We start from the raw sequence: 14,703 nt of genomic DNA, 5'->3' as shown, positions 1-14,703 counted from the left end.
AACCTACTTTTCCTTTAGTCTATGACCAGTCTTAGCCTAGTTGTAGCCCTCTTGGCGTCCAAGGAGTTAAAATGATATCATTGAAGGCTCTCGGGCTTAACGTGATGTCACACATAGACTATAAACTCTTTTTTATAGCAGCAATTCATCTTTTACCTTTGAGATTATCATTAAAGGTTTTAAGAACATTTACCACAGGATTTCCTTCTTCTTTTAGGAATAAGAGTTCCCTTCAAGGTTTCTACACTCACTGCATTTTTGGCTCAGATCTCAGTTGTTACAAACCCCTACATTTCAATAGATATGTGTAAAAAAAAAAAAATGGATGGACATATCCAGACCATATGATACAGAGAGTTAAATATAATCACTTCACGTTAGTAAACAACAAGAAAGAAGGTAGCACAAATATCCATGGTTTCAGAAATATTACTTAACTATTGTAGTTTTTTTTCTGTTGTACGTTTACCTCCATATATTTGCCTTAAACATGTTATCTTCAATTTGTTTCTGGAAAGAATGGAAAGTTTTTTGAGTGAGGCAAGGAAAATTTGTGGGAAGCCAAAAGGATGTAGAGTGTATCATATAGGCAGTCAAATTGCTGCAGTTTCCCAAGCAGTGATAATCTGACCTTCTCCATCCGTTCCTCAGGGGCAGGGCCAGTCTCCATGGTTTGAGTGACAATGATGTTTTTGTAGCCACTTTGATTTCTAGTCTGACACTAACTTGGTTTTTTCTGAGTGTAAGTGAGGAGGTCATTGTAGATTTTTGAGCGTAGGAATCTTGGATAAGAATCCCTTTCCATTAAGCTACGAACCCTCAGTTGTGCAAGGTCAAAACAAGACAATGAAGGATGCTGTAGGTTTCTCTTTGTCAGTTCACGTGTTGGGTAATCAAGATTAACCTAAAGAATAGAAACAGAAAGGATTACCATGAGAGATAAATTAATCTGTATTTGAAAATATTATATTAAAGATGAAAGAATATAAACTTTTATATTTCTTACAAATTCTGCTGGCGAGGTTTTATTTATAGACAAATTCAGGTAAGCATATCAACTGGAATAGAATATATTGCATAGTTAGACATTTTGCTATAATTGTAATCATTATAATAATAAGATAAATGAAATTACAATAAATGGATAAATCTGTTTCCAATTGTAATTTAGACACATAATGATAAACAGAATAAATTGTACACAAATCTAAAATTTTGCAATTGACCAGATATTTTGTATAAAGTCAGTTAATGTGTGATTGATAGGTAATGCAGCTATTTAAATGCTTAAGCAATTAACTTTAATTTCTGCCAGGAAAGATGATTTTAAAAAAAGTAATAAATTATTTCAGAACCTTGTGCTGCCTGTTGCCTGCTTCTGTTCTATAGTGAATCCACCCAAAGATTTCATCTGATATCATGTGCATTTTTTTTTTTTTTTTACTAAACTGTCAGCAGTTGGTATAGCCAATCACGAGCCATACCTCCTGCCCACTTAGTTTCAATAGAGTGATCAGGGCAGTTCCTGATTGGCTGTACCACCTTCTGACATTTTCATTAAAAACAATAGAAAAAAAGCATCAAGTCAACAAGTAGCCTGGTAGCACTGATTTGAAAGTAGTGAAGACAATTTTAACATTTACTGTCCCTTTAAAATGTGGCCTGTGCTCATGCAAGCAGCTAATTCAGAAAATCCTTTAAAAAAGGGCTGGTCTCTCTGGGGTCCTGATTCTCAAAAACTCACTATCATGGAGAGAAATCATCAGCTTATTTTACTGAGCATTACATTGTAAAGTAAGTGTCTCTTCTTACATAAAGAATATTAGTAAACTCCCCTTTATGAAACACACAGTTCCAAATGCAAATATTGGGGTATATTTACCAAGCAGCGGATGCTGCAATCTTCCCCCGAAGTTTCTGGCTCGCTGGAAACGCAAGTTAAGAAACAGCATTCATAAGACCACTGCTCCTTCACGATCGGGATGATTGACACCCCCTGCTAGTGGCCGATTGGCCGTGAATGTGCAGGGGGCGGCATTGCACAAGCATTTCATAAGAAATGCTAGTGCAATGTTAAAAGCCAACAGCGTATGCCGGGGCGAACATGATTCCCTACAGCGAATCATGTCCGTCTGCCATTTGATAAATCAGCCCCAATGTCTTTAAATAAATCTCTGAGGGACCTTGTAATACTGACAAGGCGTTGTTTAAAAACCCATCAGATCAGAGAGCTTTAGAGAATCTGGCCCTCTGTTTCCCACTCCACACTGGTAGGCTTATATCTTTTGATGTATCTCGTTTACATAGCTCTTCTATAGCCAGTAATCCTAACATTTTTAGTGCTTTTAGAAGGTGTTAGAAAAAATAGCTGTTTCATATGACAAAATCTAAAGAGGAGAAAAATGTACAGTACACCACCCCTTTACATTTCCAATTTAGTTAATTGAGCCTTAGGGGCCAATTCATCAAGCTCTGAATGGAGCTTGATGCAGCTGTTTCCGCGCGAGCCTTCAGGCGTAAAGGAGTTAAGAAGCAGCGGTCGTAAGACCGCTGCTCCTTAACTCGTCCACCGCTCCTGAGGCGGCGGGCAGCAATCAGCCCGATCGCATATGATCGGGTTGATTGACACCCCCTGCTAGGCGGCATTGCACAAGCAGTTCACCAGAACTGTTTGTGCAATGAAAAATACTGACAGCGACTGTCAGCATTTATCGATGTGCAGTGGACATGTTCGCTACAGCAGATCATGTCCGTCCGCACTTTCATAAATCGGCCCCTTTGTTGTCAACATTGGTATATAATCTCCAAAAAAATAAAATAAAATAAAAACATTTGAGGATTTTCTCAATTGCATCTAGATAAAAAATATTTTTCTAAACAATGGTAATTCTTTATGTTTTACTAAAGTAAGAAGATGACCATTTTTTCGTGTTCATACTTCTCTGGGAGCCTGAACATCGATGAACTCTTGGAAGATATGAAGAGCCTTGGATGGGAGTTTGTTGACGGAGCGAGTTTTTCTGTATTCCTCACAGGCGATCCAAAATTCCAAGTTCTCCTCACTGAATTCTGACTGTAGGAAAGCACGGAATGCTGAGCGCCCACCTGCAGTAAAGGGTTTAAAGTGAAGGTAAACTTATCATGTTTGTGATCCACAGTAATATTGTTCTCCAAAAAACAATATTAGTTTCAATCATCGTTCTTTATAAATTTCCCTCTAAACAAAGTTATAGCTGTAATACATATATTTATTTTCATCACCTAAATCAGCCCGTTTTTTTTATTTATTTTTTCTCCCTAGGTCACGTTTTTTATATAGCCTATTGAAATCCTGGCCGTTAGGCGGCCGGTGAACTACGTCACCCGCCCACATCTTAGCCTGCGCATGCTCAAGAATTTTTAATGATGAAATTTGTGTCTGGAGCGCGCTCCCGTTTGGCGCATGCACATTGTATGGCTTTGGCAAGAAACAGCATCTGCTGTCACGGACGGCTCCAAAAATACTAAAAAGCTTTTCGCGTTCACAAAAAACATAGTACTCAATGAACACATTATTGTTATTCATTGTGTACTAGGTTTCTAGCGCATTGGAGACACTGTATCGCCGTGAAGCACATGCGTGGTAAACTGAGAAACCGCCGATTCGCGCATGCACATTAGAGAGTATCTTCGTGACCCCACATTAGAGATATGTATAGAACGGGTGGGACCGCTCTATACGTCACATAACAGCAATATGGGAAGTAAAGGATGGGAGGAGATTGCCCTGTAACGGTAGGAACAAACACAATGAATAAAAGTCTATTTTTTTCAAACAAATGAAATGAAATAAAGTTATTATATTGTAAGAATTGATGAATTCTAGGGACATTAACTTTACCTTTACTTTAAGTGCTGTTTAACTTGATTTTGCTTCTAGTTTGATATACATTCATGTTTATATAATTTTACAAAATATATTTCTTTCATGATTCAGATAACGCACACAATTTTACACAACTTTCCAATTTACTTATATTATTACATTTGCATTGTTCTCTTTGTATCTTTTGTTGAAGGAGCAGCAAAGCACTACTGGGAGCTAGCTGAACACATCTAGTAAACCAATGACAAGAGGCATATATGTGAAGCCAATCAGTCGCTAGCTCCCAGTAGTGCATTGCTGCTTTTGAACTTTCCTAGGAATGTTTACAATAAAGGATATCAAGAAAACAAAGCAAATTAGATAATATAAGTATTTTGTAAAGTTGTTTAAAATTGCTTGCTCTATCTACATTGCACAGATGGGTTAAACACATAGGGACCTATTTATTAATGTGCGAGCGGACATGATCCGATATTGCGGACATGATCCGATATTGCGGATCATGTCCGCTGCACATCGATAAATACGCTCCCGGCATTAATCATTGCACCAGCAGTTCTTGTGAACTGCTGGTGCAATGCCGCCCCCTACAGATTCGCGGCCAATCGCCCGCTAGTAGGGGGTGTCAATCAACCCAATCATATTCAATCGGGTTGGTTTCTGGTGATGTCTGTCCGCCGCCTCAGAGCAGGCAGACAGTTTATAGAACAGCGGTCTGAAGACTCGCCGGAAACACGGGGCATCAAGCTCCCCCATATGCCCCATAGTAGAATTACTGATCGGGACCTGCAGAACAATGCTGGTCCTGAGCAGAAACTGCCTCTGATCCAATCAGCAGCGCTAGTTGCAGGGTCGTGTGTCTTAAAATTTCATGCTTTAACAAAGACATTTTTTGGCTAAAGTGACCCCTAATTTTTAACTTTTTAGTAGTGAGTGGCTCTCCTCACTACTAAATATCAATACAAAATATATTGCTTTGCATTTTTTAGAGAGCTATAAGACTTTCTATGGAATATTGTACTCCACTTTCACTTTTCCTCTCCGATTTCTCTCTGCCCCTGTTTACCCTCTCAGAAGTAACAGTCTAAGCACTAATGGGGTCTTTTTAACCCTAGAGGAATAACATATCCTTGCACTTTCATGGATATATAATATCCCTCTAGATAGTATTTGTAACGTTCACTCACTAACTTTCAATCACCACTGTTAAATTTCCACTCGCCAATGGCTAGCGGGCAAATGGAAATTTTGAGCCCTACACTAGAAGGTTGTTTTTTATTTTGATACTATTGGGATAAATCTGTTTAGAAACTGGTAGCTCTGGGTGAAGGACTCGTCAATATCTCTTACAGTGGGTGCCCCGGGGACGGTCTGGGAAAAGTAATTACATGTCACTGACAGAGATGTGAGTTTTTCTTATCGGCCAATGAACAGCTGATACATAGAACCATTGCTGAAAGAATCCGATTACAACCATACTCCTGGAGGATATTAAGTAACAGGAAAAGAGGTAGAATAAATAGACATGTGCGATTAGTTTCGGATCGATTCGGAAATTCGGCCGAATTCGTAAAATTCGGGATTCGGATCGATTCGGATTTCCGAATTAAAATAGTGCCGAATTTACCGAATAAATCCGAATTAGTTCGGATTTATTCGGATTTATTCGGTAGATTCGGATGGCCATGGATTACACTAGTATTGTACAGTATATTAGGTTATATCACTCTGCTATGGGTTACACCTAATATACAGTACATAATACTAGTCTAATACACAGCACATCCCACTGAATTCCGTATTTCCGAACCGAATCGAACCAACTCCAGCCGAATTGATTCGAATCCGAATGAATCCGAACCGAATTGATTCAAATTTTTCCGAATTCGAATCGATCCGAAATTCGAAAAAATCTCTTAGCTCTTTTGGCCTCTGTGACACTGCTCTTTCTTGGAATCACTCTTATCTTTCTCACAGGTCTTTTTCTGTGCCATTTACTGGTGACTCCTCCTCTCTAATGCCTCTGTCTATTGGAGTACCTCAAGGATCTGTTCTGGATCCTCTGCTCTTCCCATTTATACTTCTTCGCTGGGTAAACTTATCAACAGTTATGGCTTCAAATATCACCTCAATGCTGATGACACCCAGATCTACCTCTCCACTCCCACTCTCTCTCCCTCTGTCCTTTCTTATGTCAGCGACTGCTTATCTGGTATTTCTTCCTGGATGGCCTCTCACCACCTAAAGATTTCTGACTTTTCTATCCCTGTTGACAGCATCACCATCAGTTACACTTGACTCAAATCTATCCTTAGTCCTCCACATCTAATCACTTTCTTCATCCTGCTGCAACCACCTACGCAATATTTCCAAGATTCACCTTTTTCTGAGCACTAATACCACAAAACAAATCCACTCCCTTGTTTTTTCCCGACTTGACTACTGCAATAACCTACTTACTGGCCTTCGTCTTTCCAGCCTCTCCCCTCTTCAATCCATCCTCAATTCCTCTGACCGGCTAATCCACTTTTCTTGTCACTCTGTATCTGCTGCACCTCTCTGCGAGTCCCTTTATTGGCTCCCCATTCACAGCAGAATTAAATTCAAAATTCTCACCCTTACATACAAAGCTTTCACCACCAACGCCGCTCCCCACTACCTATCCTCTCTAATAAACAAGTATACTCCAGCCCGCCCACTAAGATCCAATAATGACCTGCTCCTTCCATCCGCGACTATCACCTCTTCCCATGCTAGACTGCAGGACTACTGTAGTGCAGCACCTACCCTCTGGAACACTCTCCCTCGTGCTGTCAGGCTTTGCCCAAATCTTTCTTCCTTTAAATGCTCCCTGAAGACTTTTTTGTTCAGAGAATCCTACCACCTAACATTTTCCTCATCTAACTCTGCATTAACATCTTTCTCAATCTTGCAGTCCTCACCTCCTGTTTCTCAACCTCCTACCCTTCTAGATTGTAAATTCCCACGGGAATCGGGCCCTCAATTCCTCCTGTATGTGTTTGTAAAATGTTGTCCTGTCTCTCACAAGTTTTATATCATTGTTTTATTTAAATGAATTGTATCCATGGACAGCTCTGCGGAAAATAGGTTGGCACTTTATAAATAAAGTAATAATAATAATTATATATATATACACACACACACATATATATTGTCTTTATTACAAAATGTTGTTATTACTGATTTGTTGCTCAAATTAATCCTGAAAATAGCTGAGGTTTGCAGCACTGAGTTTGTCCCTGCACCGCATGTGTTAGAGTGAAAATACAGATATTAACGTGCTTCACATTTAATCGGAACAAAGGAACCAAATACAATAAGCCGCAGCTATAGTCGTGATTCTTCTGAGCAACAGATCACAACACGTCTAGTCTTTATTTTTGCATCATCGCCTTTTTATACGTACTATGGTACTTTGCCTTAGTAAAAATCAAAATGAGACAAAAATTACATCTCTATAAAAAGTAGTCTGAGGCAAGACGTATTTGCGTTTTGCTTACAAAAGCCAGCACAATGTACAGTGGTTAATAAATGCATTTTTATTTAGTATCTTTGTATCCCTAAGTAAACTACATGTTTTTCTGTGCTTCTCTACATCATGAGATTGGGACACACTTATATAATGAGTGTTATGAAATTCATTTGGCCTCTTTTCTCAACGGTATAAAAAGCAGTCTCATCTGGTTCAATGCCACCATTATTAATGTGATCTGTTGCTACAGGCAGTTAAACACTTACATTTATGTGACAGCAGCAGGTCAAAGGAACGAGCCCATCTTCTTGCTTCGTCTGCAGTTAATCGTCTGCGCAAAAAATTATATATTGTATCTTATTAAGGATAACATCAGTAAACTAAACAAAATAAACAATAAATAACATTTGTTGTATCACTGGCCTAGTTTCAATAAAACCCATTAGTAAAACGTATATCTCGTAGGAAAAAAATACTACAATATCCAAACTCGAAAATTTCAGAATTCATAAAGATTTATAGCAGCCCCTTATAACAGCTGCAAACTGTATGAACGAAACCTGATGCCCACAAACTTCAGGACTTTGGATACCGCGACCGCGTTAACTTCTTCTCTCCATAGACTTCAAAGGAGCGCATTGAAGGGAAAAAAAACAAACACATCACTTGTGCACTTACCCAACACCGCGTTTAACCAAGTGTGCTATTTCCGAAGGTAGTTATGCATATTTTACATTCCAATGTTCTTCACATAGAAGAAAATGTTCTATTTATTTTTAAATATATATTTATATATATGTCTGTGTGAGTGTGAAGTATGAAAGTATGCTGTGTGTGTGTGTTGTATGAGAGTGTGTGGTGTGTGTGTGTTGCATAAGAGTGTGTGGTGTGCGTTGTTTGAAACTCTGCGGTTTGTGTGTTTGAGAGTGTGTGTTGTGTGTTGAATGAGAGTGTGCAGTGTGTGTGTGTTGTATGATAATGTGTGTGTTGTATGATAGTGTGTGGTGTGTGTGTTGTATGAGAGTGTGTGATGAGTGTTGTATGAGTGTGTGTGTGTGTTGTATGAGAGTGTGTGATGAGTGTTGTATGAGTGTGTGTGTGTGTTGTATGAGAGTGTGTGGTGTGTGTTGTATGAGAGTGTGTGGTGTGTGTGTGTCTGTTGTATGAGAGAGTGTGAGTGTGTGTGTTGTATGGTAATGTGTGGAGTGTGTGTTGTGTGTATGTTGTATGAGAGTGTGTGGTGTGTGTTGTATGAGAGTGTGTGGTGTGTGTGTTGTATGAGAGTGTGTGATGAGTGTTGTATGAATGTGTGTGTGTTGTATGAGAGTGTGTGGTGTGTGTGTTGTATGAGAGTGTGTGTGGTGCGTGTTGTATGAGAGTGTGTGGTGTCTGTTGTATGAGAGTGTGTGGTGTGTGTGTGTTGTATGAGTGTGTGATGAGTGTTGTATGAGTGTGTGTGTGTGTGTTGTATGAGAGTGTGTGGTGTGTGTGTGGATGTACGAGAGTGTGTGTTGTATGGGAGTGTGTGGTGTGTGTGTGTTGTATGAGGGTATGTGTATTGTATGAGAGTGTGTGGTGTGTGTGCTGTATGAGATTATGTGTATTGTATGAGAGTGTGTGGTGTGTGTGTGTTGTATGAGAGTGTGTGTGTGTGTGTTGTATGAGAGTATGTGTATTGTATGAGAGTGTGTGGTGTGTGTGTGTGTTGTATGAGAGTATGTGTATTGTATGAGAGTGTATGGTGTGTGTGTGTTGTATGAGAGTATTTGTATTGTATGAGAGTGTGTGGTGTGTGTGTGTGTGTGTGTTGTATGAGAGTGTGTGGTGTGTGTGTTGTATGAGAGTGTGTGGTGTGTGTTTTTATGAGAGTGTGTGGTGAGTGTGTGTTGTATGAGAGTGTGTGGTGTGTGTGTGTTGTATGAGAGTGTGTGGTGTGTGTGTATTGTACGAGAGTGTGTGGTGTGTGTTATATGAGTATTTTATGTGTGTTGTATGAGAGTGTGTGGTGTGTGTGTTGTATGAGAGTGTGTGGTGTGTGTAATATGAGAGTGTGTGGTGTGACAGAGATACAGTTCCAGAGCCCTCCCCCATTTTACCTACCATTTTACCTACCAAGTTAGAAACTGCCATTTTATTGCTGACTCACTGTATGATGGCCAGAGGGTTATGTGACTGCTCATTTTAAAGAGGAGATCCCATTCTTCACTTCTTCCAAGTTAAGGGCTCTAGACCAGGGTTTCTCAACCGTGGCCCTCAAGTACCCCCAACAGGCCAGGTTTTCATTACTAACCTGCACTCACCCATCACCTGTGCTCTAGTTCAGCTAAGATAAAAACCTGACCTGTTGGGGGTACTTGAGGACCGCAGTTGAGAAACAATGCTCTAGACCAGAGTTGGGCAATTATCGGCCCTCCAGATGTTATGGACTACATCTCCCATGATGCTCTGCCAGCATTATGGCTGAAAAAGCATTATGCGATATGTAGTCCATAACATCTGGAGGGCCTATAATTGCCCACCACTGCTCTAGACACCTGCCCAAGGGGGAGTGGGAATTTGCATCCATATGCCCCCATAGATGTCCATGCCACAGTGTCATATTGTTGTTCAAATAAAATACATTAATAAACAGCCTTGCACATAATTACATACATTCTAAATAAGCTAATTATAAATTAAAGTGTATTCTCAGCTCCAATGATGTGTGATCAAATATGTTCTCATTATTTTCTAATATTTATCACCTGCTGCAAGGTGCCAACACATTTGACAATGTGTCAGATCATCTTGTAACCTCTACTGCAGTGTACTGATTAAATGTGTTAGTACATCTGCTTTGCTGGATAAAAATACTGGTATTTTAAAGGGAAAGTGCTCTAAAATATATAAATATATGCCCTTCATATGAAAGGACAGCATCTAAACATGAAGGGCTAGATTACAAGTGGAGCGCTAAATATAACTTTCATGAAAGGGATATTAGCGCTCTTCTTTGTAATACCAGAGCACGAGAGCGTGCTTCCATAGCCTCCTATGGGAGCCTCGTTCTGATGCTGTCACATACGGCATCAGAACTTCAGTGCCAGCAAAGTGGGTAAGCCGCAAAGCAATGGCAGCAAATATAAATATATATGCCGATATATATATTTGTGTTAATATGTGTATATACTCATATTAACACATAAATATATATGTATATAAGCATATACATAAATATTTACTGGGAACACACAGTTCCCATAGACTGCAATGTAAAGGCACTTTTCAGTGCCGTTTTTTTTTAACACCCCACACCCACCAACTTTAACCCCAAAATACTGCCCAGTACTTTTATTAAGAAGTGATGGTGTTTACTTTTTACTTGTAAGATGTGTGCTACTTCTGACATGTGCAAAGAGCCGCAATAAACCGCTTTTCGCTTACACGCAACTGTCATTCCGCCCCTCATTTTCTAGTCCATAATCATAAAATCTGGCTATTTTACACCCGCACTGGGTAAATCTAAAAGAAACAAGGTTGGAAACAAAATAAAAGAGACCCATGAAAAATGAAAATATAATTGCTTGCTGAATTAATGCTGATGTTGAATACTAAAAAGAACATTAACCCCTTAATGACTGCGACATACCAAGCACCAATAATGTGTACCCCATAGAAAGACCTTATCCTTAAAGGGACACTGAACCCAATTTTTTTCTTTCATGATTCAGATAGAGCATGCAATTTTAAGCCACTTTCTAATTTATTCCTATTATCAATTTTTCTTCGTTCTCTTGCTATCTTTATTTTAAAAAGAAGACATCTAAGCTTTTTTTTTTAATTCAGAACTATGGACAGCACTTTTTTATTGGTGGATGAGTTTATCCACCAATCAGCAAGAACAACCCAGGTTGTTCACCAAAAATGGGCCGGCATCTAAACTTACTTTCTTGCATTTCAAATAAAGATACCAAGAGAATGAAGAAAATTTCATAATAGGTGTAAATTAGAAAGTTGCTTAAAATGTCATGCTCTATCTGAATCATGAAAGAAAAAATTTGGGTACAGTGTCCCTTTAAGTGGCTAAGTTTTTTTTTTTTGTTTTTTTTTTTATAATGTAGGCATCATAATTTATTTGAATCGAAAAGAAATAACAGCTGCACGTAAGATCAGTGAATAAACAAAATCTTTATTTGAAGATGCTGGTAAAACATACACACATAAACCTCATAAACACATGATTTAGCGCTTGTAACAGTGCGAAACATGTCAGATGAAGTCCCCCGACTTAAGGGTTAATGTGTGTATGTTTTACCAGCCTCTTCAAATAAAGATTTCTTTTATTCACGGATCGTACGTGCAGCTGTTCTTTCTTTTCGTTTCTCATGCTTAGCCGGTCGTTCGCCTGCTTGCAGTTTTGCACCCTTTTGTTGCCAGTTGGATCCCTGGCTTGTTTCCTATCCAGTTGGACGGTTCCGTACGCACGCTTTGGAGCGGTAGCTATCCTGCTATCAGAATTTATTTACTCTATTATAACCAAGCTTTTAATTTTTTTACTTTAATGTGGCCAATTTAAAAGTAAAAAAAAAAGAAAATAATTATTTTAGCTACAGTATATTTTAAGCTTTGTTCACTAAATCTGGAAACAATTGTATTTATTAACATGTGAACTGAACATGCACAGAAAATGGAACATTATAAAAGCTACACACACAACTAAGATATGCCATTCAAATAGAGGCCGAAATCTGCGTTCAGAAGGTCAAGGCTATTGCAATAGTAGCCCAGAAATCATTCTCAGAAAGTATTAAAGGGACAGTATACTACAAAATTGTTATTCCCTTAATGTGTTTCCAATTAATGAGTTTTGAAGCCACAACCTAATAAAATGGGTTGAGCTTGTAGGTATAATCAGATCTCATTACTTTATCACATTGTGTACATACACTTGCTTCTTTATCTTATATCTGTCCGTAAACCATAGACCAATACTTGAAGAGAACAATGGAGAATTAACATTTTATTACCTTATCTCCCCACTGGGAGTGTAATTTATTCTACTGGCTGTGTTTAAACAGCTTATCTATAGCTTGAACCTAAGGTCAAAAACTTTCAGAATAGGTGAGGATGCCACAGACTAAATCAACTATTTCAAATGCCAATATAAGGGTAATGGAAATACTTGTAAAGTGGATCATTGGGAACAAATTAAATGGGAGAAGTTTTTTGAGTAAACTGTCCCTTTAATTGATAGCTTGGAATACACGGTCGAGTGATCTTCTTGCGAAGCCTTAGTAGCTTTTACACTGTAACCAGATTTTCTGACAGACTTTAATGATGTTTAATTTAAACAGCTGCGTAAGCCGGCCCAGTGCATTTTGCACGGCTTCTCTTTTAGCCTGGAGTAGACTCTCTTGTTCTCTTTGTCTGTGCACAGCTATTTACATTTTTATTGTTATTTAGCAGCTGCATTAATATCCCCCTGCTGCTCGGAATCTAAAGGTTGCGGCTGTTTCTGATCACATGACCTTTGAGACGGGACTAAGCAATACTGAACAAAATCAGTCACTCAGAGAAACAGAAAGAGCACTAGAAAAATAAATAGGTCTCTGCTTCTCAAATTTAGTTATTGGCACATGTGAAGATTGGGGTGTTACAATGAGGACTGGGGAACTATGTTCCCCTACAACTGCTCTAGAACTGTGACTCGATTCACCATAATAAAAAAACAATGGCTGACCTGCTCCCCACCCACCATAACTATATATATTTGTGATCCAGCTTTGCCACAACAAAAAATATATAGCTGACCTGATACCACTACTTTACCTCCCAAAACAATCTCACTTACATCTAACCCCCAAACATGAACTCTGCTGAAAAATATTTCACCAGCATCTATATCTTTCTCAACAAGACCTTTCTTTAGGATTGAACTAACCCTAAAATTTAAACCTTCCCTACATCTCAAATGTAATTGACCCTTATCTCTAAAACTACCAGTACATGATACCCCCTAATTCCTAATCACAAAAACTCTTAAACACATTGGGGATATTGAGACAGATATTTTTTAAAGTAGTATCGTGTTAGGTGAAAATGATGTGTGAGGATGGGTTATTTCAGGGGAGGGAATATTATAGATTTGGGAGTACACTAGGTGATGGGACTGTGGGGGAACTGTGTGGAGTATATTAAATGATGGGGTGATTTCAGGGATAATAATGAGTATTTAGGTAATAGAGGATTGTGTGGGGAATCATGTTGGGGTACTTTGAGTGATAGAGGCTTGTGAGTAGAGTTATGTTAGGGTACTTTGTGTGATAGAGGATTATGGGTAGATTAATGTTGGGGTACTTTGGGTGATGGTTGATTGTGGAAAGAATCATGTTGGGGTACTTTTGGTGATGGTTGATTGTGGAGAGAATCATGTTGGGTACATTGGGTGATAGAGGATTGTAGGTAGAATCATGTTGGGATACTTTGGATGAGAGGGATTGTGGGGAGAATCATGTTGGGGTGCTTTTGGTGATGGTTGATTGTGGAGAGAATCATGTTTGGGTACTTTGGGCAATAGAGGATTGTGGAGAGAATCATTTTGGGGTACTTTGGGTGATAGAGGATTGTGGAGAGAATCATGTTGGGCTACTTTGGGTGATCGAGAATTATGGAGAGAATCATGTTGGGGTACTTTGGGTGATGGTTGATTGTGGAGAAAATCATGTTGGGTACTTTGGGTGATAGAGAATTATGGAGAGAATCATGTTGGGCTACTTTGGGTGATCGAGAATTATGGAGAGAATCATGTTGGGGTACTTTGGGTGATGGTTGATTGTGGAGAAAATCATGTTGGGTACTTTGGGTGATAGAGAATTATCGAATCATGTTGAGCTACTTTGGGTGATAGAGGATTGTAGGTAGAATCATGTTGGGATACTTTGGATGAGAGGGATTGTGGGTAGAATTATGTTGGGATACTTTGAATGAGAGGTATTGTGGGGAGAATCATGTTGGGGTGCTTTTGGTGATAGAGGATTGTGGAGAGAATCATTTTGGGGTACTTTGGGTGATAGAGGATTGTAGAGAGAATAATGTTGGGCTACTTTGGGTATAAGGTATTGTGGGGAAAAAGATGTTGGGGTAAATTAGGTTTAAGGGAGACTATGAGACGATACATTTTGAGGGTATTTTATATGACTAAGATATTATAGAGACAATAATGTTGCTGGTGCTTTACGTTATAAGAAGATTACAGTGCACGGATATTAATTGCTGTTAGGTACAGTAAGAATGTGGCACCAGGTCAGCTAGTAGGTTTTATAATGGTGGGGCTGGGGCAAGGTGAGAGTCAATTGCAGTGGGAGAA

At 39.0% G+C, this 14,703-nt stretch overlaps 1 protein-coding gene across 1 annotated transcript in view; it reads right to left on the bottom strand.

The window, feature by feature from the left end:
• Positions 1-345: 345 nt before the first annotated feature.
• The window catches only part of RGS8 (regulator of G protein signaling 8), a 20,014-nt gene continuing 5,656 nt past the window's right edge, over positions 346-14,703 (bottom strand). Inside the window, exons 3-5 of the mRNA XM_053693122.1 lie at positions 7,625-7,689; positions 2,939-3,105; positions 346-904 (exon numbers count right to left, since the gene is read on the bottom strand). Coding sequence (XP_053549097.1) covers positions 722-904; positions 2,939-3,105; positions 7,625-7,689 — 415 coding nt within the window. The 3' untranslated portion in view covers positions 346-721. The remainder of the gene's footprint in view (positions 905-2,938; positions 3,106-7,624; positions 7,690-14,703) is intronic.

The sequence above is a fragment of the Bombina bombina genome, chromosome 10 (assembly GCF_027579735.1).
Source record: "Bombina bombina isolate aBomBom1 chromosome 10, aBomBom1.pri, whole genome shotgun sequence".
NCBI classification, from domain to species: Eukaryota; Metazoa; Chordata; class Amphibia; order Anura; family Bombinatoridae; genus Bombina; species Bombina bombina.
The sequence above is the reverse complement of the archived record's forward strand: the minus strand, read 5'-3'. Positions and strand labels throughout refer to the sequence as shown.